At 36.6% G+C, this 25,573-nt stretch overlaps 2 protein-coding genes across 2 annotated transcripts; both read right to left on the bottom strand.

The window, feature by feature from the left end:
* Positions 1–10,645: 10,645 nt before the first annotated feature.
* On the bottom strand, positions 10,646–12,700 carry LOC136819392 (cuticle collagen 34-like). Its single transcript, XM_067075629.1, has 3 exons — positions 12,593–12,700; positions 11,777–11,863; positions 10,646–11,462 (listed from the first exon to the last, which is right to left on the bottom strand). The coding sequence occupies exons 2-3, from the start codon at positions 11,853–11,855 to the stop codon at positions 10,960–10,962; spliced, it is 582 nt and encodes a 193-aa protein (XP_066931730.1). The 5' UTR covers positions 11,856–11,863; positions 12,593–12,700; the 3' UTR covers positions 10,646–10,959.
* A 659-nt stretch (positions 12,701–13,359) lies between these two features.
* LOC136819802 (uncharacterized) lies at positions 13,360–16,233 on the bottom strand. The gene has a single exon (XM_067076045.1). The coding sequence runs from the start codon at positions 16,231–16,233 to the stop codon at positions 13,360–13,362; it is 2,874 nt and encodes a 957-aa protein (XP_066932146.1).
* Between the last annotated feature and the right edge of the window lie 9,340 nt (positions 16,234–25,573).

The following is a 25,573-nucleotide window of genomic DNA, read 5'->3' as shown; positions in this document are numbered from 1 at the left end:
TGGTCAAGATTCATAACGACTGGATGTTTTGGTAGCGTGGAGCAAAACTTTCCGGCGATATCAGATCGAAATTAAATTTCCCTACCCCTAAGTCCAACCATAAAGTTCAGTCTTTCAATTGGAGGTTGAAAAACTTAACCTTTTTTCAAAAAAACTTTGTGTGTTGTATATTAAGTAAATATTGTGTAAAACACAAGTTAAAATTAAACATCTCTTTGAAGAAAAACCAGAACGCCATATAAGCAAAACTAAATTTGACTTGCCATAAATTATGTTCATAATGATTAATTATACATTAATAAGTAATTAAGCCACAGAGGAATGACTTCCTGTGATTCAATTTTCATATTTCATATTACATACAACTAAGAGGCAATAGAACGGTAATTTCTAACATATAATTTTGCAATTTAAACACCGACGCTTTCAGAACATAAGTTCACTCTTTAAAAAAATCATGCACTTGAAAATCAGAAATTTTCAGACAGTACCAGTTTCCGTTAAAAGATACTACCTTTCAAAAAAAATCACTTACATTCATACCCACCAATGTGACAAAAATATAAAAATTGCTGCAACACAGGCACTTTGCTTGGTGATAAGACAAAAACAAGTTGGCACATAATCTATAATGCACTTATTGGACAGTCTTTATATGCAGCCATTATGGTTAGTCTCTTGGAGTATTGGGAAAACTATATTTTCAGCAGAAATGTTTTTCCTTGAATCTTTGGCAAACTTTTGCTAGGAGACAACATAATGGGAGCCTGTATTATTACTTATTGAGTTTCTAAAAGAAACAATAGCCAGTCAAAAAACATCTCTAAAGAAGGGCGACAAAATAAGGAGGGGTTATCGTCATTAGCCCAATTCATGGTAGCAAATTGTGGGTACTTCATTGTTTGTAAATATGGATGGTGGCTTCTATTAGCTAAATCTTGGTACCATAATTTAACCAAATAAGTTGGGCTACTTTGATAAGTGAGGGGTAAATTTTATTGCCTCAAAACAGCTGATCTCATTGATCTGCAAACTTCAAACTGTGCTAATTAGCTAGAATGAAACGTAAAAATGTCACATGTTGCAGCTCTCTTAACTTATAGATATCAATTTTTAATATATTTCTCTTCGACTTAAAGATATATCAAGAACAAGAAAAGTTTGTCAGAAGTTCCGGAAATAAAAATAAAGGGAAAATGATAATTGAATATTTACTATTGTAAATTTAATATGGCACTATCGTAAAGCTAGAATTGCTTTGCACACTCTTTGCTTGAGAAAATTATTGACATCTAAAAAATTTTCACCCGTAAGGGAGGGTGTTCTCTGCAGGGTTGCTTTAACAACTAAGCTCATTTATCAAACCATGCAAAATGGTAGAGCTTAGCTATGGCAGATCGTTTCAATGGAAGTTGTTGGAATGTTTACAAGGTTCTTGACAGAAAATCCTTTGTTTGATTATCAAATGATGAAATTATTAATTTTATTTCATCTGACAAATTGATGTTTGAGAGTGCACTTTATAGCTTTAATTCCTATTGAAGAATTGGTTTTCGTGTTACTATATGCTGTTTTAGAGCTTTAGATCTAGCCTGTTTGTTGTGGTTCAAAGGCTCTAAAGTTAGGGCACAAAGCTGCATTTTAATTTAAAATTAGTTTTGATTCACCAATATAAGAGAATAAGATGGTCCCTGACTCCTAACTATCCACTGCCCAATATCAGTGTAGCTGGAACTTCAATATTCCAGGATTAAAATTTTACCAGCTTTTTAGCAATTTTTGCCCTCTTAACCCAAATCCTGCAACCTTACGGCAGATCGGAAGAGCTTTTCAGCATTCCGAAAAAACCCATTGCCAAAAGTTAATTGGTTTTTTTCTGACATTCTCATGGCTCCCCCCCCCTAATGGGGTTACAATAATTATTAAGAAATTGTAAAAATATTTTTTTGGTTGGTTTTAGTGGGTTGGTTTCTGTTTTTAAATATTCTACTGTATAATATATAACATATTGAAATCGAAATAATTTGGTGCCGAATTATTTTTCTTTGCTGGGACCTGAACCTTACTGAAAAGTGTGGGGGGACCTAAAACTTACGGGGGACCTAAATTTGTTGGGGGGGACCTAGAAACCCATTCAAAGCCCTGATTCTTCTTTTAAATTTTTTATTTATTTATTCATAGAATTATATTTCACAGGTCTATCGACCTCTACGAAATAATTTTAGATTTATAAATTGTCTAATTCTTCATCTGTCGTCCAGTCGTCAGAAGATATGGACAGAAGAGAAGACGTTGTTTTGGTCTTTGTCCTAGGTTTTCGAACTAGGCGAAGGTTTGTTCTAGGGCTTCCTCTTACATGCCAAACGAAATCGTCATTTTTTGAATTCATTTTTTTCGCCTTTTGGCACATATCTTTAATCATTTTTCTTTCGTTGATGGTGAAGTCGTCTGTGATGCTAAAGCCACCAATTTCATTGAATCGTTTCAGCTTATGCAGATTTTGCATTATCCGTTCTTTTTCCTCTATACTTTTTAAGTTCAACTTGATTGGACGCCAATGTAGCCCTTTTCGGTTTTGTCCAATGCGATGGTGGTGGGACGGTTCGATATCTTGAACGCCAATGTTACCTAGTATACCTTCAATATCTATTTTGTCTTGTTCCTGTTGTTCCTCTTTGTTGTCTACCTCTAATTCCACCATTCCATGTATAATAATATTTCGTTTTCTTGATTCGATGTCTCTTTCTTCATTCTTGTTTTCTTGTTGGTGTTCTCTCACTGCTGATTTGAAATTATCCTTGTGTTTCTTAGTTATTTCAGCGTATGTTTTTTCTGATGTTTTCTCTATGTAATTCGTCGTTTGCTTTATTTCTTCTTTTATAATCTGCTTGGTTTTTATTTCAAAGTCAGCCATCTTATTGGTTAAGATGTTTTCGATATCGTTCTTAAGGCTGCGGTTCTTGGCTAGCTGGTTTTTGAGCTTTTTAATGACGTCGTCCTTCTTCTCAATCTCCCTCTGCATCATATGATACGAGTTCTCACCTATTTTACTCATTAGAGATCGTGTTATCCGCACGCAATTCTGACATAAATATTGTTCGTTATAAGTGTTGGCAAAAATTTGCAGCTGATAAAGCGGTAATTGTGTGCACTCGTAGTGTACCATGCGGTGGCATTTTCGGCATTTTAGACGGTTTTGGTCATCATCATCTGAGCAGGAGGTGGGAGTGCATGTTTGGTTTTGTTTAGCTTCTTCAAATGGTTGTTTTTCTTGCTTTTTGTCGGTTTTTTCGTTCATGTTTTTGATTTTGCTAAATTTCAACCATTTTTGAAGAACTACACGCCATCATTTTTTTTGCATACAATTCAAAACGGCAGAGGAAATGCCAAAAGGTCTATTGAAGCCTGGCTATCAACAAGGCAAGATGAAGGTACTTAATACTGATATGTAGTCGTTTCGGAGAACGCAACGGTCTATTGAATAAAAAATTACTCCACATACATTACTTTCCTTCAGCCAGCACAAACAGGATAAATTATCTTGTCCCTAGGAACTAGGGAAAGTAATGTATGTGGAGTAATTTTTTATTCAATAGATCGTCATGTTTTCCTAAACGACTATATATCAGTATAGTACCGTCAATGGCTGTAGCTTGGGACTATCTAACAAAACATGAGAAAGCAATTTGGCCTCCATTTTACCAAACCTCATTTGATTAAAATAACCACCAATCATAGATTGCAAATAATGTGAATAGACTACTCTCACCAGGTAGGCTTTCACTCCTCAAAAGGAACAGATCTTCGCGACGAGAAACGCATAAAATGCGATCGTGTGCGCACCCCAACACAGATTTCTAAAAAGTCTGTTCTTCCACAGAAAATCACAAGATCTTTATCGAACACGATAGCTTCAAAGGCACTAAAAAAGATGGCGTTGAGAGGAGCAACGTGTGTGAGGCATTAAATTGGTATATAATTACTTCATTAAAATTATCTACTTATAAAATGCTTTTGAATGCATTTCGTTGATTGTGGCATGGTGAATAAAGTTTGAGAGATAAACCTGGTTGAATTATCGAAACAAATTTGTTACCAACAGTCTAGAAATCAACAATTCCATGTTTTGACCACTCGTTCCAAGTTAGAGCTGTTGACGGTACTTTTTGGTATCCCATAGTGGGCACCCCCCCCTGGATTCAGGGGGGGGTTGAGGATTTTCAGATTTTTAAAAATAGGTGGGGGTTGGGTTGATGAGAAATTTCAGGTGGGGGTAACCCTTTGTAGGTGGGGGTAACATTTTTCAGGTGGGGGTTGTCAAGTTTTCTGTATTTAACTTCGTTTGATTTTGTACTTTTTTGTCTTTTTTCCAACTTTCCACATACTATACTAGATAAAAATATAAACAAATGACTGTCATAAGTTCTGAAGGTTAAAAAGAGTTCATCCATTACCTATGACATATGTTTCTTAAAGGAAAAAAGGATAAACTGAATTTTCAGGTGGGGGTTCGAAGATTTTACAAATTTAGGTGGGGGTTGCTGAAAAAGGTGGGGGTTGGGCTGATATGAGATTTCAGGTGGGGGTAACCCTATGTAGGTGGGGGTGACCTTTTTCAGGTGGGGGTTGGAGGGGTGTTGCCCACTATGTATCCATATAAATTAAAAGTTCCAACTTTTTTAGATTGATATGCCATCTGTAATTTATATATAAAGAATTTTCTCTGTAAACCCCTAATTTTCAAAAAACCAAATACAAAAAAAAAATTAAAAAAACGTACCATTTTTCATTTTATGAAAAAAGATATCTTTCTTTCACTAAAATTCAATTGAAATGACCTGAAATTGCAGCAAAATTAGGCAAAACGTGTCAAAGTTACAAAAAAAAGTTCCGTTTTCAGCATTTGACTTGCATGTCTCAAGTTGTATGCAAAACAATGATGGCTAATTTAAAGGAGAAATCAATAATAAGACATCTTCAGTAAAAATATTTTGCTGGAGTAATTGGTTATTCGAAAGACTGTTGCGTTCTACCAAACACCTATTAAGATGAGGATCTTAGGATTATTCAGACAGGAAAGATGTCTTAATGGCTAGCTTCTCTTTACACAGTACACATGATATCCTGATCAGTCTAGACTTAAACTCATATATTTATTTTACTTTCGATTTTATTTTTGTTTTGAGTGGTTTTATTTTCAATTTCAAGCCAACATCTTAGCAAACATAGTTACCATAGTTACCGGGGTTTGCGCAAAAAAACAAACAATTTTCCAAAACCCCTATTTTGATTAACGCAATGAAAAATAAAACTTTTCTATTTTTCACTTTTTTGCACCAATTCTTCAAAATGAAAATATTTAAGATTTTAAGTTCTTCTTTATTCAATGATTTTTTACGGCACTTTGTTGACAATCTAACTCTCGTATCAAATTCTCGCTTTCTTCAGTATAAACTGAAAATGAGAAAAAACCTAAGCCTTAGGATCACAGTAGATTGAAACAAATATATGAAGGGTGGAATTTTACAGTCGCATGTTGTGCAAGGCACTGAGAGGCCATGGGTACCAAAAAGAAGGGCCGTGTGACATGGTGGTAATTTGATAAACAGCTATGAAGGAGCACCAGGAAGCAATCAGTAGAAGAGACCACCATAGTTCGGACCCCCCCTTTCTTAAGGGGGGGGGGGGAAGACACCTTCCAAAAAAGTGAAGAAGGGGGGTCAGAGATTTTCACTAAAAAGGGGGGGATATCAAGGAGGGGGGGATCGTTTAAGAAGGGGGGGCTTACATATATTGTAGATTATTTTCCAGCACTGTTATGAAATTTGGTCTACATGAAAGGAAGTTCTTTATTTTCTCTAAAAAGTGGTATTATATTTGCCAGACTTAATTTTTCTTTACTGTTTCCCTTCCCTTTTTACCATAAAAAATTTAGCCCAAAACCCTTGGGGGATAGGCATTTTTAAAGGTTGGGGGATGCCAAGAAGGGGGATCATTTAAGAAGGGGGGGATCATTTAAGAAGGGGGGATCAGACCCCTTTCCGCACTATGACCACTTTCGGTTTTGTTGCAGATTTCGATTTAAACTTCTCTCTATCAGTTAGTCACACTAGGAAATCTAGCTTTCATAAAAAACAACATCAGTCATCTACAGGATGTATTTGCACAACAAGGATGAGATTTACCTGAATCAAGTTCGCAAGACAATTAATTAAAACTTGAAAGTTTGAAACAAAATAAAACGTGCAGCAGCCAAATATCAACCAACCAAATTTTGTCATTCAATTCCCGAGACAGCGTTTCGATTTTTAAGGCCTTGTTTATACGCTAAAGTAAAAATAATTCCAAACATGTAAATGGGTCATTGTTTGAGGTCCGGCAAAATTTCTGGGAAATAGCCTATCCGGCGGTGCGCGGATCTAGGTGGGTTCCGCCTCCCCCGTAGATCTTTTTCTTGTGAAGTTGATCTTCAAATTAGTTTTCAAGGTTGGCTTGGCTCAAATTTTTTCATCTATGGCTCAAATTTTAGGCAATTTCTCAAAGTTTTTGAAAATGTTAATTTCATTAAAAAGCGCCGGGTTATTTTTTCATGAATCTCTTTAGAAGTTTTGCGGTGCATTTTTTTGCTCGAGAGTCAAGTAAACGATATAGCGCTTTCGCAGCATTAATCTTTGATATGAATTTTGGCAGGACGCTAGTGTGACTAACTGTCTATGCTCTACAGGAGGGATTACTTGTCAATGTTGTGTCAACTTGTTAGCATTGTATTGTTGTAAAGGGAAAGATAAAAGAGGTAAGACTAGCCTAGTTTCTAATCCTGATATAGGAGTTTAAGCTTAGACTACCGGTTCTGTATATTGAAACACAAAAAACGCTCACTTTAAAACTGACAATTAGCTATATAGCTCACGACCCTCGACATGGCCCGAGAATTCTCGGGCCTTTTCGGGCCATGTTCGGGCCGAGAGACCCTATCAATTCTTTTGGCCCGAACATGACCCAAGTCATTCGGGCCATGTTCGGGCCATGTCAGGAGATTCCATATTTAAATTGATTCAGCATGTCCAGTCAAACAAAATAGTACAAAATAAGATTTGTCTGTTTTGTTTATATCGCTCAAAAAAACTTTATGAGCTTCCTGTGGACACATTGAAGTATAAGCCCGAAGGGCTAGAAGTCAATCTCTTTGGTAGGATTTGAAGCCAACAAATCCTACCAAAGTTGCGCGGCCTTGAGCGGCTCGCCTGGTTTTTACACAAATGGACAGTTTGAAACTAAAATTTACTGCTAAATTTCGAAAAAAATATCAATCATAAACAAAGGAATTGCTAGATTCAATCTGTCGTCAAAAATGGGGCGCATTTTTTAGGGCTTCACTTTTTCTTGCCTGAGAAAGGTTAGAGATTGAACTCTAGCCCTTCGGGCTTTAAACTCAATAGAATAATGCGTGGACACGCTTCAGTTTAAAACCAGGACCAGTTTACTAGCAAATATCTCCACCATAAGTATATTTATAACTATGTTTTCATACCAAATAAGACATTTAATATTTATATGAATATACAACATTCATATATTTAAAATATAATTAAGAGAAACCAAGTTTTTCTCAAAGAAAATGTTAAAAAAATTCAGTCCTGAAATTACAAGCCTGTTTAAATCATGTTTTCAAAAATTGGCCCAAGTGTGGCCCGTGCGTGGTCCGCCTGTGGCCCGAACACGGCCCGAATTCTCGGGCCAGCTCGGGCCATACTCAGGCTTTACGTGAATTCCAATAAAAGTTTTGGCCCGAGAATTCTCGGGCCATTTCGAGGGTCGTTATAATAGCTCTATATATATGTTAGAAAAACTGGAAAAAGACAGAAAATCAGGATAGAAGATAGGAAAGTAGAAAAAAGGGGAGAGACCCTGCATTCTGGAGGGTGATATTGTTTGGTTCATATCATTGGCCAACCAAAAAAAAATAGTTCACAGCCAAATAACCGAATTACATGTGATTACACATCACATCGGATTTATATCAGAACTTTTAAAAATAAAAATCAATAATGATATAAATATAATAGCTACCACATGAATGAAAACAAGCCCCTTTGAATTGAAACTGAAAATCTTCAGGACTTCAACTGAGTGATGATGAGTGATGTTGAAGGTTGTAAAGTGTCGATTTTTGATGAAAAGGTAAGAAAATATATTGACACATTCCGATTGTTGTTTTGAACCTATATTGAATATATACGTCTTCTCTTTTCACTGGATAGCGGTACATAGGGAAATTCGGTTTCTTCAACGTGGGGTGGTGGCCGCCACTCCGCCATCGGAAAAGGAGCGGGGATCGAAGTCTTTGCCCACTCTCTAAAGGCCATGGCTCCGTAGACAATGTTGTCTGTTGTGACCCAGTATCTACCCTAAGGCTAATTTCAATATTCATTGCCGTTACGAAGCGATAAATGTGTACCGTGAGTATCACAGCTCGAATAAATATCGATTTTCTCTATGAAAACTTGGCCTCTGCCTGGTTCAGATCAGGGTAATAAACGTGAGATACACTCTGGCACAGAGTAGTAACAAGGTGGTTCGATATTTTTATTCGAGGTGTGATAGGCCTGATAGTCACGGTAGCTTTTGAGCGCGCTGAAAACAGCAAATCAAATGCCAATCATAAACAATACATAAACACTAGAGATCCCAGTCGCTTTGGTTCTTTCACTTTTGTTTACAAGAAAAAGGAATCTTCAACTTTTTCCAAGCAAGGAAAAGCGAAGCCTTAAGATTTGAGTAACTTTTGCCAGAGTGTTTTCTTTGTTTTGTACTAGGGTTGCGAGCTGCAGTGGCGTTGTGGCAGGGGGGGCCGGGGGGGCCATGGCCCCCCCAGCGGAGCTTTTTTGAAGGGGCGCCGAAGAGCAAAGGGCGCCAAAAGAGATTTTTTTAAACGCCCCAATCTCAAAAATCATACTTAATACGCCTTAAATTGCGCCCAGGACCAATTTTACTAAAATAATTTTAAAATACTTGCAATTTTTTTCGCTCGCTTCGCTCGCAATACAGTTAATTGGTAACTTCTTTGCAATCTAGCTAATTTACAATTTTTTAGTGTACAATATGTACAAAATCTAACAGCACCCCAAGACCAATTTGCTGACGACAATATTGAAATCACAAAACATCAATTTTTTCGCTCGCTTCGCTCGCATTACACATTGTTTTTTTAAGTTCCCTAGCAAGTGTCAAATTTGTCTATTTTTATCTAATGATCTTGGCAGTCGATTTTTAAAAATTTTCTAGTCGGCCCCAACCATGGTAGGGCCTGTTTTTCCCTTTCCATTCATCAAAGATATATCTATTCTTCTCCACTAAATATTTCCTTACTCATTATGCCTAGGCAAATGAAATAAAAGTTTACAAACTAGTGAGTGGGGACACCACTTTGGAAAATTGGGGGGGGGGGCGCCATTTGAAAAAAATTGATTTTAGCCCCTCCAGAAAAATTTTCCCACAACGCCACTGGCGAGCTGACGGGGGGGGGGGGGTGCCGCCCAACTTTCGAACTTTGGACCCTTACCGGGACTAAAAAGGAGAAAACAAAGGAAAATTTTCGGAATTTTACGACCCTTTGCGGGACAAATTTGACCAATTTTGACCAAATTTCGATCTTTCAGGGGGTAAAAAATTGAAATTTTCCTATTTTTCCGACCCTTAATAGGACTGAAATTAGATTTTCTGATTTTTCCAACCCTTAGCGGGACTTTGGAAATCCAAAAAAGGTACCCTTAAGGGTGGCACATACCGTACCCTCCATTTGCCATTTGCCTAAGTACCGCCCCCCCCCCCGGGTTTTCACGAGGCATACTTTTCGACTTTAACCTTTTTTCACATGTACGTAAAATTTTACTTAAGACCTTGAAGGGTAGGGAATTTCTCTAAGCTTACGTAGTGTTTTAAGGCCTTGTGTAGAGTTTACTTACGTTCAAAAAGTTTTGAACGGAAGGAAAAGTCACGTAAGACCCTCTTAATCAACAAAAACTGTACACAATGTCGGGGAAAGTCACAAAAGACAGCCTTACGAACGATTTTCCGTAAGGCGTAAAGTAAAATTTTATGTGCATGTGAAAAAAGCTTTAGGCGTTCAAAAAAAACTTGCGTGCGTTAAGTCATTTACTTTTCTAAGTCGCTGGTTTTGAATTGGCTTCCATATTCAAATCTATGGAAACTTTTTCATTGTGGAGCAATAATAAAAAGAAAGAGACAGTGATTCGTGGTTTGCTTGAAGTCAGGTAAAATCTTAGGTTGAATAAAAAGTCAGTACTGTAATAGATAAAAGTGCCCCCCCCAGCGGTAACTCGATATCCCGATATCACGCAATTTTTTTGTCTTCAATCACGATCACGAAAATCAGCAAAAAAATGGCTAATCACACATCCCTTTTAAGAAGTCCAAATCACGTATCACGGCTCAAAAAATTTTCAAATCATGATCACGTTTTGACCTCTCATCACGCAATCACGAAAAAAAAATTCCAAATCACGTAATCACGTTGGTTAACATAACACTCATTTCTAGGTCCAAAGTTTGTTCAAAAATATATGTGTCAGGTTAAATTTAAGTTTTGGAGTCTAGAAAATATATTATTACAGAAAATATTACATTTCATTGTCAAAGATATATAATCATCTGTTATTTACGAAAACATTTTAATGGGAGCTGTAAATTTTACATTAACTCAAAAACATAGAAATAAAAATAATCTTTCCTGCTACAATTTCTAAACGTCGAATTAAAAGTCTATAGCATCTGTATAACGTCGGATAGCATTTGTGTACCAGCTTGGTCAGGTTATCTTCTAAATAGAAGGTCAGAAAGTGGTTATCTTCTAAATATCCTTCCTTTCTGGCTCTTGTAACCAAAATATGAAATCGTATGGATATCATTAAGATTGCTGTATACTTAATGAATAAAATCTCATTCAGCAATTAAAAATCTTCTTTTCCTGGCAGAACAACACGTAGGATGACAATGTCTGGTACACGCAGAAGAACACATTCCTGGACATGACGGCGGTGGTGGTGGTGGAGCTGGTGGACCTTGTAAACCTTGCGATCCTTGTGCACCGATGGGTCCTTGAGGACCTGGAGGTCCTGGTACTCCTTGTGGTCCAGGTGGACCTTGAGGACCATCGAGTCCTTGTGGTCCTGCAGCTGCACCAGGCCATCCTGGTGGACCAATTACACCTTGAGGACCAGGTATTCCTGGAGGTCCTGGTGGCCCATCAGGTCCTGGAGGACCAACATTTCCATTGATACCAGGTACGCCAGCGGGTGGGAGGGGATAATAATATGATATTGGTGGTGGAGGAGGGGGCGGGATAGGCGGTGTACAACATGTAGGTGAGCATACGGGTTCACAGTAACTTGGACATCCTAATGGGCAAACTGTTGAAATCTCTTGTTTCTTTGATCTCAAACCTAAAGAATAATCATAGTATGATTTAAAATTATTCTTTCAAAATCGAATTTATTCGAAACCTCATTCGTATGGTTGATAAGAATATATATCTTCAAAGAGGATCAGGCACATCTCTATGTAGATGACCCTATGCAAGGTAAATAAATAGGGAGTAATTTACAAAGCAAGTGAATTTGAAAATTGAGGTAAGCCTGAGGAGACAGTGTCCAAAACAACTCTGCCATTATTGAGGCCGTATCCCGTCTCGTTTTCATGCTGGGAAAAATCATCTCGGGAAAGGTGTATTCAATTATTTTTCTATGTGATGACTCACCGGCAAGTAAGTTGGCAGATTGAACGAATCCATGGACAAATGCCAATAAGAGGAAGTACGTAATGTGAACTGAAAACATGGCATGTGCTGAAAGCGGATAAGAAGAAAAATCACTTTACGATGGATTACGTATTGTTTATTTTCATCTTCTCTAAGAAAGATTTTTTAATTCTAAAACAAAGTCAGATTTTTAGACATACCAAAAAAACGATAACAATGATCTGATCTGATACCCGATTTAACCATTGTCTATTGTACTTTGTTGCACTGGTTAAAGGTTAAGTCCTCAATACTAAGTGGCAGTTTCAGGGGGTCATTACAGGTTGATCAACAATTAACATAGCCATTATCTACTCCTGGCTTGGTGCAAGAAAAGATGCATTCTTTCTCATCCAAATGCGCTTTTCTATAAATTTTCCGTACCCCCTTCCTTCCCCCCTATATGTTGAGGAATATTTATTTTTCGACTTCCGCAGCCTTTTGGATGTCTGGCTTAAAAATAAAGACCCCCTAGATATCCTGGATGTCCATGTGGATAGAAGGTTTGAGGAAACTCATGCATTTCGTCCTGTACCCCCTGGATATTCTCTCCCTCTTGCTTACCCCTTGGATATTCAGATAGCATTGAACCCCCTGGAGGGGCGCCAGGGACTATTTCTGGAAAAGCCCAATGACTACCCTACCAATCTTCAACTCAATTAAACTAAGCTTAAATAACCGATCAAATTAAAACTAGCCCTCACAACTATTTTGTTCAAAAAAAGACGGCAATAAGCACAAAATGTTTAAGATAAACCTAAAATTTGAATCAATTACCTATAGTTAGCAATTTTCAAATAATCTTCAATCTATAAATCAAAATTTACATCACAACAGCTCAATCATATTACCAATTTTCAATTCTCACGTTTTTTTTTGTTATTTCCGCAAACGAAAATCTAACATCTTCTACTCTACAAAATATCAAACAGTTAACCGCTGTTTTCCCAACAGCACAAAATATTGAGCATTGTTTGCTAACCACTGTTTGACATATTGTTATTTAACCAACCGATCTGGTTTGAACCTATTTGAGCATTGTGTTTGAGCTAGTTAGTATAACGCACCAATCTGTTTGTTTATAGGTTTTTCTACAACTGCTTTTCGCAATTGCACTACACGTTTTTTTTTTTATAAGAACAAACTATATAAGAACATAAGGCTTCGAGGCCCAAAAATTTAAGAACATTCTAAGAACATTCTAAGGCTTTGGAGACTTAAAAACATGCATTTTCTTAAGAAATTACATCAAAATGCTTAAAAAATACTGAAAATAAGAACATTTTAAGAACATTTTCAGGCTTCAAACCCAAAAAACTAAGAACATCCGAAGGCTTCGAAAATTTTTGACGTTCTTATAAAAAAAAAAACGTGTATCAGCTTAACAGTACATAATAGCACACCTCTTGGGGACCTCTTTGAAATATTTTACGTGTTGTCTCAATGACTTTCTTTAGAGGACTGTGTTAAACAAAATTAACAAAAGCACTAAATAGGCCTCGATTAGTCTCGATGACCTAAAAGAATATAATACAATAAAAATATCACACTCCCACGCACGAGGGGAGGTCACGTTCGTCGATGAATTTGATTTTCACTTCTTGATTGTTCTTGTCATCACTTACTCGTGAGCGATGATACTCAAACGGAAATAGTTTATTGATAGGTCTTCGGAGAATTCCGTTACCGTATTTGTTTACAACGACGAGTTCGGCTCCGCGAACTTTAGCATCTCTTCCTCGTAACAATTTACTCACTCTACCTTTCCTCCAATCATTACGTTTAACATTTTCCTCATTGATTAAAACGATATCATTCTCGTTGATCATTTCGCTTGAGTTCTTTCGTGCAAGTTTCTTGTGTGTTTCTCTCAACTCGAGTAAGTATTCTGTTTTCCAACGTTTCCAAAAGTGTTCAATTGCTTGCTTCGTGTTTTCTGACAACTCAAAACTGTCACTGTTGTCGTTTGTCGTATTTGTGTTACGTCCGAGACGTTTACCGTATAATAAATGATTCGGGGTGAGAGGTTCTTCTGTCAATTCGTCATAGATGAAGGTTAAAGGACGGTTGTTGATTGTTCGTTCAATTTCAATCAATAACGAAAGGAATTCATCGTACTTCAGCGTTTTGTTGTTCAAAGCTTTATTCAAACACGTTTTCACGGATTTCACAAGTCTCTCTGTAAACCCATTAAACCAAGGTGCTTTCTCGAGGCTAAACTTCCATCGAATTTGACAATTTGTAACAAAGTTTTGTACGTTTTCTGCAGTGAACGTTGAACCTTTGTCTGAAAAGATTTCTTCTGGGATTCCTCTGCGATTCATAAATCTCCTTAATACTTCAATGCACGACTCTCCACTGTAGTCTGTAGCAATGTCTAAATATACAGCCCGACTGGCTTGACATGTGATTAATGAAATCCATACCTTGAACTTTTCTTTCGTTTTGTCGAATACATTATACACCAAATATGGACCGCAATAATCGATTCCAATGTTCTGGAAAGCGGCACCAACTTGTAGTCTAGACTTTGGTAAATCGTAAGATTCTGGATAACGATAAGCTTTACCACCATGTTTCTTGCAAATCGTACATTTGTAGATAAAATGACGGACGCGTTGACGCAATCTTGGAATTTGAAATTGGGATCGTAGTTCGTTCAAAGTTTCACGTTGGCCATTATGCATTACCTTGTCGTGGGCTTGCTTGATCAACAAATCAACAAGTGGACTGTTCGTAGGTAACCATATTGGATGCTTTGCGTCAAAGGGAATTGGAGCATTGTTCAATCTTCCCTTCCATCTGTACACTTCCCCTCCAAGGAAAAGATTTTTCTTCATTTCGTCTGGAATACCTCTTTGGGCATCCAATAACCATTTCTTCTTGGCTGATAGCAAATCATCAGCATTCAAAATATTCTGTTTGTTTATTTGTTTCTTATTTATTTGTTTGTTGTTTTTATTTTTCCAACAACGTATGTTCTCCACAAATTTGAAGACATACCCAGTAACACGTAACAATTGTTCAAAAGACCGAAATCTTTGAACGTCAATAATTTCACCAAGGTTGGACTGAGCTTCAGGTATAGTTATCCACTCAGTCCCATCACTAATATTGAATGAAAGGGTATCCTTCTCCTCAGGTATATTTAGAAGATTAGGACCCTTGTTGACACCATCACTAAAAGGTTTGAGGTTTGTTCCCGTCTTCTCAGGTATAGTTAGAGGATCAGGGACCTCAGAGAATTTGTCACCGACTTTCAAACGAGGCCACTGAGATTCAGGCATAATTAGAAACTCAGGACCATAAAACCATAATTTACAACCAGCTAGACGTGCTGGCTTAGACCCCCGGGACGCAATGTCCGAAGGATTTTGCTTTGTAGCAACTAATTTCAGTTCAATCGAGAGAGATTCAAAATTTCGTCTAATCTCATCAGAAATATTCTTAATATATCTATCTTGTTTTCTCGAAGTTTCAATGTTCTTGACCCAACAGTAAGCAACACTACTGTCAGTCCATACAGTAAATTTTTCAAATTCAAAGTTCATTTCTAAGTGTCTCTTAACAACATTCATGAGACGTGATACAATAAGTATAGCTACCAACTCCATTCTGGGTGTCGTCAACTTCTGGTCATCAGGTTTGGTTTTTGATTTCGTCTTGATTGGATTCACGTGTGACTTTGATGTGACGAGGCTTGTCTTGATATCACCATTCTTTGATACGATTCGTGTGTAGATACAGCAACCATGTGCGTCGTCAGAAGCATCTGAGAAGCCATGTAACTGAATTTCCTTGACATTTTGTTTAACACTCGAATAAGCTCTTTCGACTCTGATCTCCTGTGTATACCCAAAGTCTTTCACCAAATTTTGCCATTCACAAAGCAAATCACCGTCGATGGGCGTGTCCCAATCAATTTTACTTAGACACAATTTCTGAAAATACAATTTCAACGTTAACACGATAGGGTTAATCAGTCCTAACGGATCATAAATGGACGCCAATGCTCTCAACACATTGCGTTTCGTCGGTTTCAAACTCGATAAGCTTTTGAGTTGGAAACAAAGTTCGTCAGATTCTTTGTCCCATGTAACACCAAGGACTTTCGTTTTACCCATCACAGTAGGGTTTTCGGTTTCTCCGTATTTCGATTGGAGTTTGGATTCAAGTTCCTTCGAGTTGGATTGGAATTTTCTCAGGTTAAACGATGCTTTCGATAAATGCTCTTTCGTTTTCTCGACAAACTCTTCAGCTTCAGCAACAGTTCGTTTGCTTGTTGTCAAATCATCCACATGTAGCGATTTGATAAGGTTGTTCTCGAACTCTGCGTCATTTGCTGTTCTGATATGATGTTGTAGGGTGGCATTCAAAACGAAGGGCGATGCGTTTATCCCAAACAAAACTCTGCACATCCGGTACTCAACAATTTCGTTTGCTTCAAAGTTTTTAAAATCAATTTTGTCTGAATTTTTGAACCATAAAAATCTAGTAAGGTCTCTCTGTTGGGTTGGTGTAATTTAAGATGCACGATCTAACGATTTACGATGCACGATTCGCGATCCGTGCATAAAATATGTTAATTCATGCGTAATTATACTAATCATGATAAAATATTTAGGCAATTTACAAACTTTCATTCGCTGAAACTCAATTATTTTTAAAAACATAATTTATGTAAGATTATACAAATTATATTTAAAAAAGCTTTCAGTGCGTTTTTATAGATTAAAAAAGAAAGCCACGTGCATTCACCTTCTGTACTCTCTCTCTTTTTCATAACTTGAATCAATATAGGGAAATTGTTTACCGAAAGAAAATTCTTTCTCATAATAGAGCACCCGTTTTTTGCTTCGTACATTACGGTCCGCAAAACATATTGTTCTCCAATATATTCTTTTATTTGCTTTAAGAAGGAAATTCCTATATTCGATTATTGATTGTTAAAACTGAGAGCAAAAATGTTTCTTGTGCATTGTTTATTACTTTCACTTTCTTTCTATTGTAAGATTATGCAAGTTATTTTTTCCATAATTTTACGGTCGTAATTATTTGTAGTTCCATTGCTTACTTATTCCTTTTTTTGGATAAATTTACTGTGGTAAACAAAAGCGAGAAAAGATTATGCCATTGTTTTAGAATTATGTTATATAATTTATGTTTTATGATAATTATTAGGAATAATCAGCATACTTTATGCATGGATCGCGCATCGTGAATCGTAAATCGTTAGATCGTGCATCTTAAATTACACCAACCCCTCTCTGTTCGTTGTTTAGTTTTATGTGTAGAAAAGCCTTTTCAATATCACCGACAATGGCGACTTTGTCTGTTCGAAAACGTAGCAAAATTTCAAAGAGATCTGTATTCAATGGAGGACCCGCCTCTAAACATTCATTCAAAGAAAATAACTCATTGTTATTTGCCTTTGCACTCGCGTCATAAACAATGCGTACCTTTGTTGTTGATTTTTCTGGTTTGATAACAGCGTGGTGCGGAATGTAATGTGTTTTTCCAACCTCTTGATCATTTGGCGCTTTTTCGATAACACCTTTTGTTAACTGTTCATTGAAAATCTTTTGATAATCTTCAATAATTGTTGATTGTTTTCGAAGCTTTTTGATAAACATTGAAGTCTTTTTCTACACAGTTCATAATTGTCTCCTAGCGACCAATTCTCCTCTTTGACTGGATATGTTGCTTCATACATTTCTCTTCTCGTTAAATTTTAATGAGTTCTCAAACTCCTTCACAAATTCACGTTTTCGGTATCAAAGGTTTTCACATTTTATCCAAGACTCTCCAAGTCCAGAACTTATCAACGGTTTCAGATAATCGATCATTTTCACTAATGACGGCTTTCAAAACATGTGAGAAAAAAATTCCGGACGAAATCTTTTCTTTTAAATCAGCAGACCACTCAAAACGTATCCCAACGACGAACTCAAAGCAATGGGCTGGCCAGACTTGCCAGTAACAGCACCTTCAGTGTGTATAAAATCCCAATAAAAGTTTGAGCCAATCAAAATATCAATATCGATGGCTTTTCATGATTTGGATCTGCCAGTTTTAAACCTTTCAATGTTCAAAACGTTTTGACATTCGACTGTGTTCTGTCTCGAAACGGGTTGACTGAATTTCGGATACGTAGGCTTGCACAGGAACCTGTCCTTTCGAAGTTTTCACGTTAAATTCGACCACGGGTAAGGTTTTTGACGGTTTTGTTGTTTCCGAACGATTGGATACAAAGTTCCTTTTTTCCAATTTGCTTTAGATCAGCTTTCGACTCAATGTGGGTGTAACATAACTCAACTGACTACCAGGGTCAAAGAAAATTCTACTTTCGGACGAACGATTTTTCTCGACATTTTTCGATTTTGGCTTTGGCTGTTTGTAGCAAAACGGTACACGAACTGCTTGCTAAATTCGACTGAGTATCTTGGCGTATCTTCCTCTTTCTTGAAGGTTTTACAAATACTGCTATGATGATTTTTTTTCGACAATGATAACACTGCGCATCGATCTACAACTTTTACTATCATGTCCTATTTTCAAGCACTTGAAACATCGTTTCTGTTTGATGAGAAAATCCTTTCGACTTTCTGGTTTCGATATCTTGGAACATTGATAGGCTTTGTGTGAAGCATTTCCACAGTAAACGCATGGAAAGGTACGGAACGGTTGTCTTCTTTTGCTGTCTGTAGGACGACCGGTACTCATTAGGTTTCGTAATTTTCGACACCTTCATTCTCTGTAAGAAGGACCTTTTCTCGAGCTTCGACTTCTTGTTGTAAGGCTTCGAGTAACTTATCGATTGCCCATACATCCTTTCCGAACTTTCTAGTCAACAACAATTTTATTTCTTGTGGCAATTTCGACATAATAACTGGTGCGAGCATAGGGCCGTAACGTTTCTCCTCCAGTCCAATTCCACGAAGATTTCTAATTTGAATTTCGATGTTGTTGTAAAGCATTCTCAGTTCTTTGATATCGATAAAGTTTGATGTTGTTTCTAAGTTTAACAATTTATTCATATGCGCACTAATAATTATCTGTTCGTCACCGAACCTTTCTTTTAACATTTTGAGCGCAATATCGTAATTTTCGTTAGATAATGTTATACCTTGGATGCAATTCCGCTTCTCCTTCAAGTAAACTGGTGAGGTATGTCATTTTTTCGACGTTGGTCATATCATCTCTCTGATGAACGGACAATCAAATGTATCGAAAAATGTTTCCATTTCAACGGATCTCCATCGTAGGGTTTCAAACTCAATTTGGGTAGACGAATATCAGCTTCCGCTGTTTCTCTCGGGTAACTTGTGACACTACTATCACTAACAGCAATTTTTGGGTTCTCTTTTGACAATTCACTTTTGACGGCTAAATCAACGACTCAACTCGACGCTCAACTTTGGAACACTTCTCATATTGTATTCCCATTGCTCTTCATCGTCTAATCATCCACGATGTTATCCGTAATCTCAATGATAATTTGTAACTTTTTATTTAAAACTTTACAAGTGGTTTCAAGAGCGTTTTTGTTACTTTTAGCATCCTTGTTCCATTCTTCGCACTCCAAAACCAACTTGTTAACATATGATGTGAGAGCGTTGCGCTTCTTGCCAAGTTTCTCAACATCAACCATTTTTCAACTTTTATTATGTATTTTCTTGTTTCGACTTTTTAATTTTTATGTTTCTCTTCTTTCTTACAATTTTTTTTTCTCAACACTCACACACTTTAACTTTTTTCTTCTCTTTTTAATATGCGGCACGTGTGGACCATGAAATATTTTACGTGTTGTCTCAATGACTTTCTTTATTTAACAAAAGCACTAAATAGGCCTCGATTAGTCTCGATGACCTAAAAGAATATAATACAATAAAAATATCACACTCTTGTAATACTGACCAGTAAAACCTCCACAAACTTGTAAAAATGCATTGAAATCGTGTACCTATATTGTGGAAAAATCCAATTTCCGAAGCTGATACTACTCAAACGAAGATATAAGTTGTGAAAATCCGAATCTGAAATCCCTAGCCAAAGAGAGATACTTTCCTTTTCAATTTAGATACCTCTGTACCATTGATGTCGATGGGCTCGATGGGAAACATCGTACCTTTTGAGAAAAATACATTAAAACTTCATTCTCAATGTAAAAATACACTCTTTTATTCTCGCGCCCAGTGGGAGAGACACGAAGATCTTGGTCATCCCAGTGCATTTTTTGAGCTATAAAAAATTATCTCTGTCCATGAAAACAATTGATTTTCATCCCTTTCAGCATTTAGATCTTTTCGTCCACTTGTTCAAAAAATTCTCATAAGATAACTGAGACAGGAGTCACAGCAAAAGTGGATTGTTTTTAGTCTCACTATCGACAATTTTCCGAGTCAACAGCTGCTAAGGGACCAACCCTATATTATTTCTATTGCTGTAAGTTTAATGACACCCCTGTGTCACAGGCCCGCTGGGACCCCAGCCCCACTGGAATATTTGGCAAAAAGTTCGTCTCCGTTGGGAAAAAATACCCTAGAATTTCGGCCCCATTAGGATTAGCATTGACTTTGGATTCGAAATTCAATGTTTAAAAATTGCACCCCAAAACCATCCCCACTGGATTTTTAACCTTGGAACGATAAAATCTTTATCCCCATTGAGACTTCAATAGAAATTTTTATCCCCGTTGTGGGGAAAAGTTTCACCGGAGCTGTGAGACAGGGGTGTTTAATGAGACAGGGTTGTATCATAAGTATGGTTTCATTGAATGTTAAAATTTCAAAAACTACTTAGTCATCATAAAGCATTTTGTGATTTTCTTTCAGAATCTGTAAATCACTTGGAAATAGACGTTAGAATTAAAAACATAGAGTTGCACTTTTTGAGATCCTAGAGGTGACCATCAGAAAACAAAATTTGATGTTTTCTTTTTCAGGAGAAAGGTTACCATCACATCCTGTGACCTTTAGTGTACTATTTTGATTTTTCAGTCATGATGAACACATATGATTTTAATTTGACGCTTGTGAAATTTATCGTGGTTTTCATAAACTCGGGAGCATGTCACTTTTTTGTTAGATAGTGAAATTGTCGAAAAAGTGAGATACCGTTACTTTTACCGTTGAGTAAAAGTGTTGTATTTTTACGGTAACTTGAGTTTGTTGATTTCCGTAAGTATGTTCTATATCGTTGGGCAATTATCTGAGAGCAACAGCGTAGTGGCTTGATTCAAAAGACATTTCAAAGATTACATTACATAACATTCCATCACGATTCATACTTTCAAAAGCTTCATTTCTGGGAAAAATCAGTTGGAAAAAGCGCCATTTTAAGACATAGTAGGGGTCAAAATTAATTTTCCGTCGGTGCTAGACGATCCTATTGTCTACACAAATTCACTAAAAAGGGAATAGTTTAGGAGGCGGGGTAACTTTGTAAATGGTGGTTAGCCCAGGTGGAATAAGCAGTGGCGGAGGTGTTTACAGTGCATTATCGTTTTTTCCAAACTTTACCGTTACTATTTTTTCCTGTAAACCAACGTGATATATATTTTCCCAGCGTTTACTATACCTCTAAGTCGGTTGCGCCTCCTAAGTCACTAAATTTCTTGCCCTTTACTCTCCAGATCATGGCTTCTTAGGCCCTAGAGCTAACTTTTATTGCTTCAGCAAAGAAATTAAAACCTATTCTTGGGTCTTGTCACGTTGGAAGTTGATGACGTTTCCTTTCAAACATTACCGAAAGTTTATTGAAAAGGTTAAGCTAGTACTTAAATGTTTATGACCCTCTTAAACTTGAAAGGTTAAGTATTAACTAAAAAAACCCCTGGATTAAAACATTTTTGATGAAAAATAAATTTTTTAATGATTCTGCGAAAATAAATTTTCTCTTTAATTTATGCTTACGCAATTCCATCTTTTGTTTTGACGTGAAAAAAATACAATGTCAAAGTTAAACTAGTCAGGGTTTTATGCTTTAAGCATGTGATGAAAAGCATGTGTTTTGATTTGGTTGTAGCAAATTATATTAGTACAAGGTCGGGGAAAGTTTCTGGATGATATTTTAAACGTTTTCGAAAGGGAAAGCGATAGAAAGGTCCAGTTTGCATCTTAACCTTACAAACAGTCTGAGATTTAAGATGAAAAACATTTATGCACGTGACATAGAAATAAAATGCGAACGTTTTGGAATTTTTCTGCTTTCTGTAAAAAAACTTATATAAAAGAAGATATACAGTAGTGGATCACACAAAATTGTTTTTGAAATACAGTTTAGTCTCCTTTACTCGAAATCGCACGGGGAACAAATTTGTTCGAGTTAAGGAAATTTTGTGTTATGGATTAAGGCATTCTCAGTTGAAGGGACCTGCGCAAACTTGTTGGAGTTAAGGAGACATTCGAGTTATAGAGGCTCGAGTTAAAGATACTTAACTGTATCATTTTTGGCTTGATAGATCCCTAAAGATTTTGAAAGAGAGGAACGAAGGAGAAGGATAGACTAAAGTAAATTGGATTCGTATTTCCCACCGATTTTCAAATATATGGTATAAATTACTCACTTCCAGCCCTAAAGAGTTAATGATATATATGACTTACTTTGCTTATAGCTTGAAATCTTTTGATTTGTATTGTGGTCACGAATGAATAACTTAAGGAACATTGAGCCTATATTTCATTTATTTTCAATTACAGAATTTACAGTTAATATATTACGATGAAGATCTTCAAAAATCAAAAATTTGGATTAGTTGGCTAAGCATCAATTCCACCAAAACAGAATTTGTAAATTTAAGCGATCGTAACAAACAAAAATAACAAACGCAACACCAAAGCAATATACGTTGCGTGAATTATACTTCAAAAAACGTTGGGGATCGTTGTGAATTCTGAGAAATCGAAACTGTAATCTTCCAAAAAAATTCATACAGACAACATTCAAGGAATTATACTGGTATAAAAATGTTGAACAATCATACTGTGGCAGCTATCAGTTCTTCTCCACATGCCACACGCATGCGTATGGAACGAAATTCTTCAATGAAAAGGAGCCGAAGAATCTCGGAACCTTTGAAGGCGCCCGATGCAACAAAACTCGATGTCCCACCACGATGGCAAAGTGATGAAGTCAATAAATCTAAAAAGGTTTCCGTGTATAAAATGGACCTAGATGAACCTTCAATTTCAACTGCTGGTCCGCAAAATAGACATCGTAAGATTTCCCGTGTGACGTCATCCCCGGTACCTGTACAACAGCATCGACCATCATCACGTAAAATATCGGCCCTTGAGTCTATCTATGATTTACAGCCCGGTGAGATTGACTGCCCATGTTTATTACACTGCAAACGGAACCAAAGTTTAAAAGATTTGAAGAGAATTAATGAGCGAAACAGAAAGAAAAGTGCTTACTTGATGGCAAATAATACGTCAGTCAGGGAAATGGTTTCAGTTGGGACTCAAACGGAGCCGATAAAGAAATCAGGATTCAAACGGTTTATGACCTCCCTGAAGAACTGACATTGTATTTGTTGGGGAATAAAATATGTGTAACTCATTTTAGGAAGAAAGAAGGGTTTAAAATCAATCAAGGACTGCCAATATTTTCATATAAAAATAAAGATCAGGCATGAAAGAACATTTTCCATTATAGATTTTTAAAGAAAATCCAAGGATATTTAAAAGATAATGCTCGAGCAGTATCTATTTGATTGAGCTAGGGTGAGCTTTCTTCTGAGGTACTGAGACAGGGGTGCATATTATGATTCTTTTTTATTCATCTTTTGATATTAAACGGTAATACAATGGACTTTTCAAATACACTTATTAAAGGTTTTATTTTTACATAAGTGTTGCCGTTTCATATCAGACACATGTTTCATATCAGAACAGTGTCTTTCTATTGTTATATTATGCTGATATAAGCAAAAAAATGCTTTTCTTTTCCTCTTTCTGACCAATCTTGCTCTACAACCGTGTCAATTCAATATCAAAAAGCTTGTAAATTAAAATTGATGAGTAAGCAAACGATACCACCCTTAATTAACTCAGTCTTGGAACATTGAAGTATTGGTTTCAGAAGCTCTTCAACACTTGTAAACCCAAACCAAATTCTCAGTGGTGTAGCTTTTTAGGAAAGGATTGATATTTTATTCAAGATTTTTGAAGGTTGGTTTGTGAAAAAAGTTTCGTCGGTTTTGATTACCCTTTACAATCAAGGTCGTAATATTTGAGAAAAAAGGGAAATTCCCTTGAAATCTTGTAGCCACAAACGATTTGAAAGGTTGGAAGGGTAGAGTTTTAACATGAGATTTAAGATTTAGGAGGACCTTAGGATCTGAGGATCCAAAAGTTTAAGAATGGTCCATTAAGGCTCAGAAGTCTCTAAATCCCTCCCAAATTGAAATATTTGATTTACAAATAAAATAAAAATCTAACAAATAAAAGTGGCTTTCTCACCCAAACTTCAAATTTAGAAAAATTAACGAGAAAATGACCAGAACTTTCAATATATTTCTCAACGCAGATTGTGTTTTTATGATGACTTCTTATCTATCTGCGAAATTGATAAGAATAAATATTCCCGAGTGCAGGTATTAAATAAAAGGTATTATCTTAAAATTTTTCGTAAAATGAAAAAAATTTCATTGGCTTGATTAGCCTTTAGTAAATGTAAAGTAAATTTGTAAATTTAGAATTTTTAGTTAAAAATCAGAAAAATTACGATATTCCTAAACCATTTTCTTTTTATTTCCAAGTTATATATTCCCCTCTAAACACCCTTGTGTCTACCGCCTATAAGAAATGATCAAAAAACTTGCCGAGTGGAAAAAACATTTAATCAAAAAATTTTATCCGCAATAGTAAGCTCTCTCTTTTTCATTAATGATAGATATGAGCGCTCCGAATGCATTTGGAATGGGTCCTGCCCACAAAGGAGTAGGAATCACGGCTTGGGTTGACCCGGGCGAAGTTATATTCACTTGCCAAGTGAATCGTAGAGACACATTGAGTATCGAATTCGGGCCAAGTCAAGGATGATAACCACTACGCATTGTTTCATTTATGAGTTGTATGTAATCATAATTTGAAACCCTCGTTCACTAACAACAAGACTCTAACCCGTTTCCATTTAGCATCTTCATTCCTCCTCCCCCTCTTCTCCTGGGCGGGGGAAGGGGGTATTAGGTTTATGCGATATGCGATATGACGGGTATGTCCGAGCCAAAGTTTGAAAATCAACCCTTAGAGAGACTGAATTTCGGAAACTTTGTCCATTTTTTGACATTTTTGCCACTCTTAGAGTGACTATTCCCCCAAAATAATTAATTTTACTCCAATTTTCAAGAACTCGTGACCCTTTAAGGGAGTCAATTTTTGATTTTCTTTATTTTGAAATCCTTACAGAGACTCAATTGCTTTTCAATGGTTTTCGTCCCCTCTTGAGGAACTTGAGGGTGTGAAAAAGTGACCCTTATGGCTCGTACATACCCGGCACTCATTTAGCCTAAGTACACCCCCTGGCTAAATATGTTTCACCAGATTACTTAGGCACTTGATCATCTTACTAAACGATATTATTATCTACACAAGACACAGACCGATGGGATTTTTCAGTAAGTGGAGAGAAAAATAACGGCCTGAAACTCGATGAGGATTAATATTCCCATGTTGTTAGGGGGATTTTCAGGGGGTACCCGATTCCGCAATTCCGCCAATTTTTCCTCTAATTTTCGTCAAACCGTCTAAAAAT

Source organism: Clytia hemisphaerica, unplaced genomic scaffold (assembly GCF_902728285.1).
Source record: "Clytia hemisphaerica strain Z4C2 unplaced genomic scaffold, Clytia hemisphaerica genome assembly, whole genome shotgun sequence".
In the NCBI taxonomy this organism is placed as follows: Eukaryota; Metazoa; Cnidaria; class Hydrozoa; order Leptothecata; family Clytiidae; genus Clytia; species Clytia hemisphaerica.
This window is presented reverse-complemented; position numbering and strand designations above follow the sequence as displayed.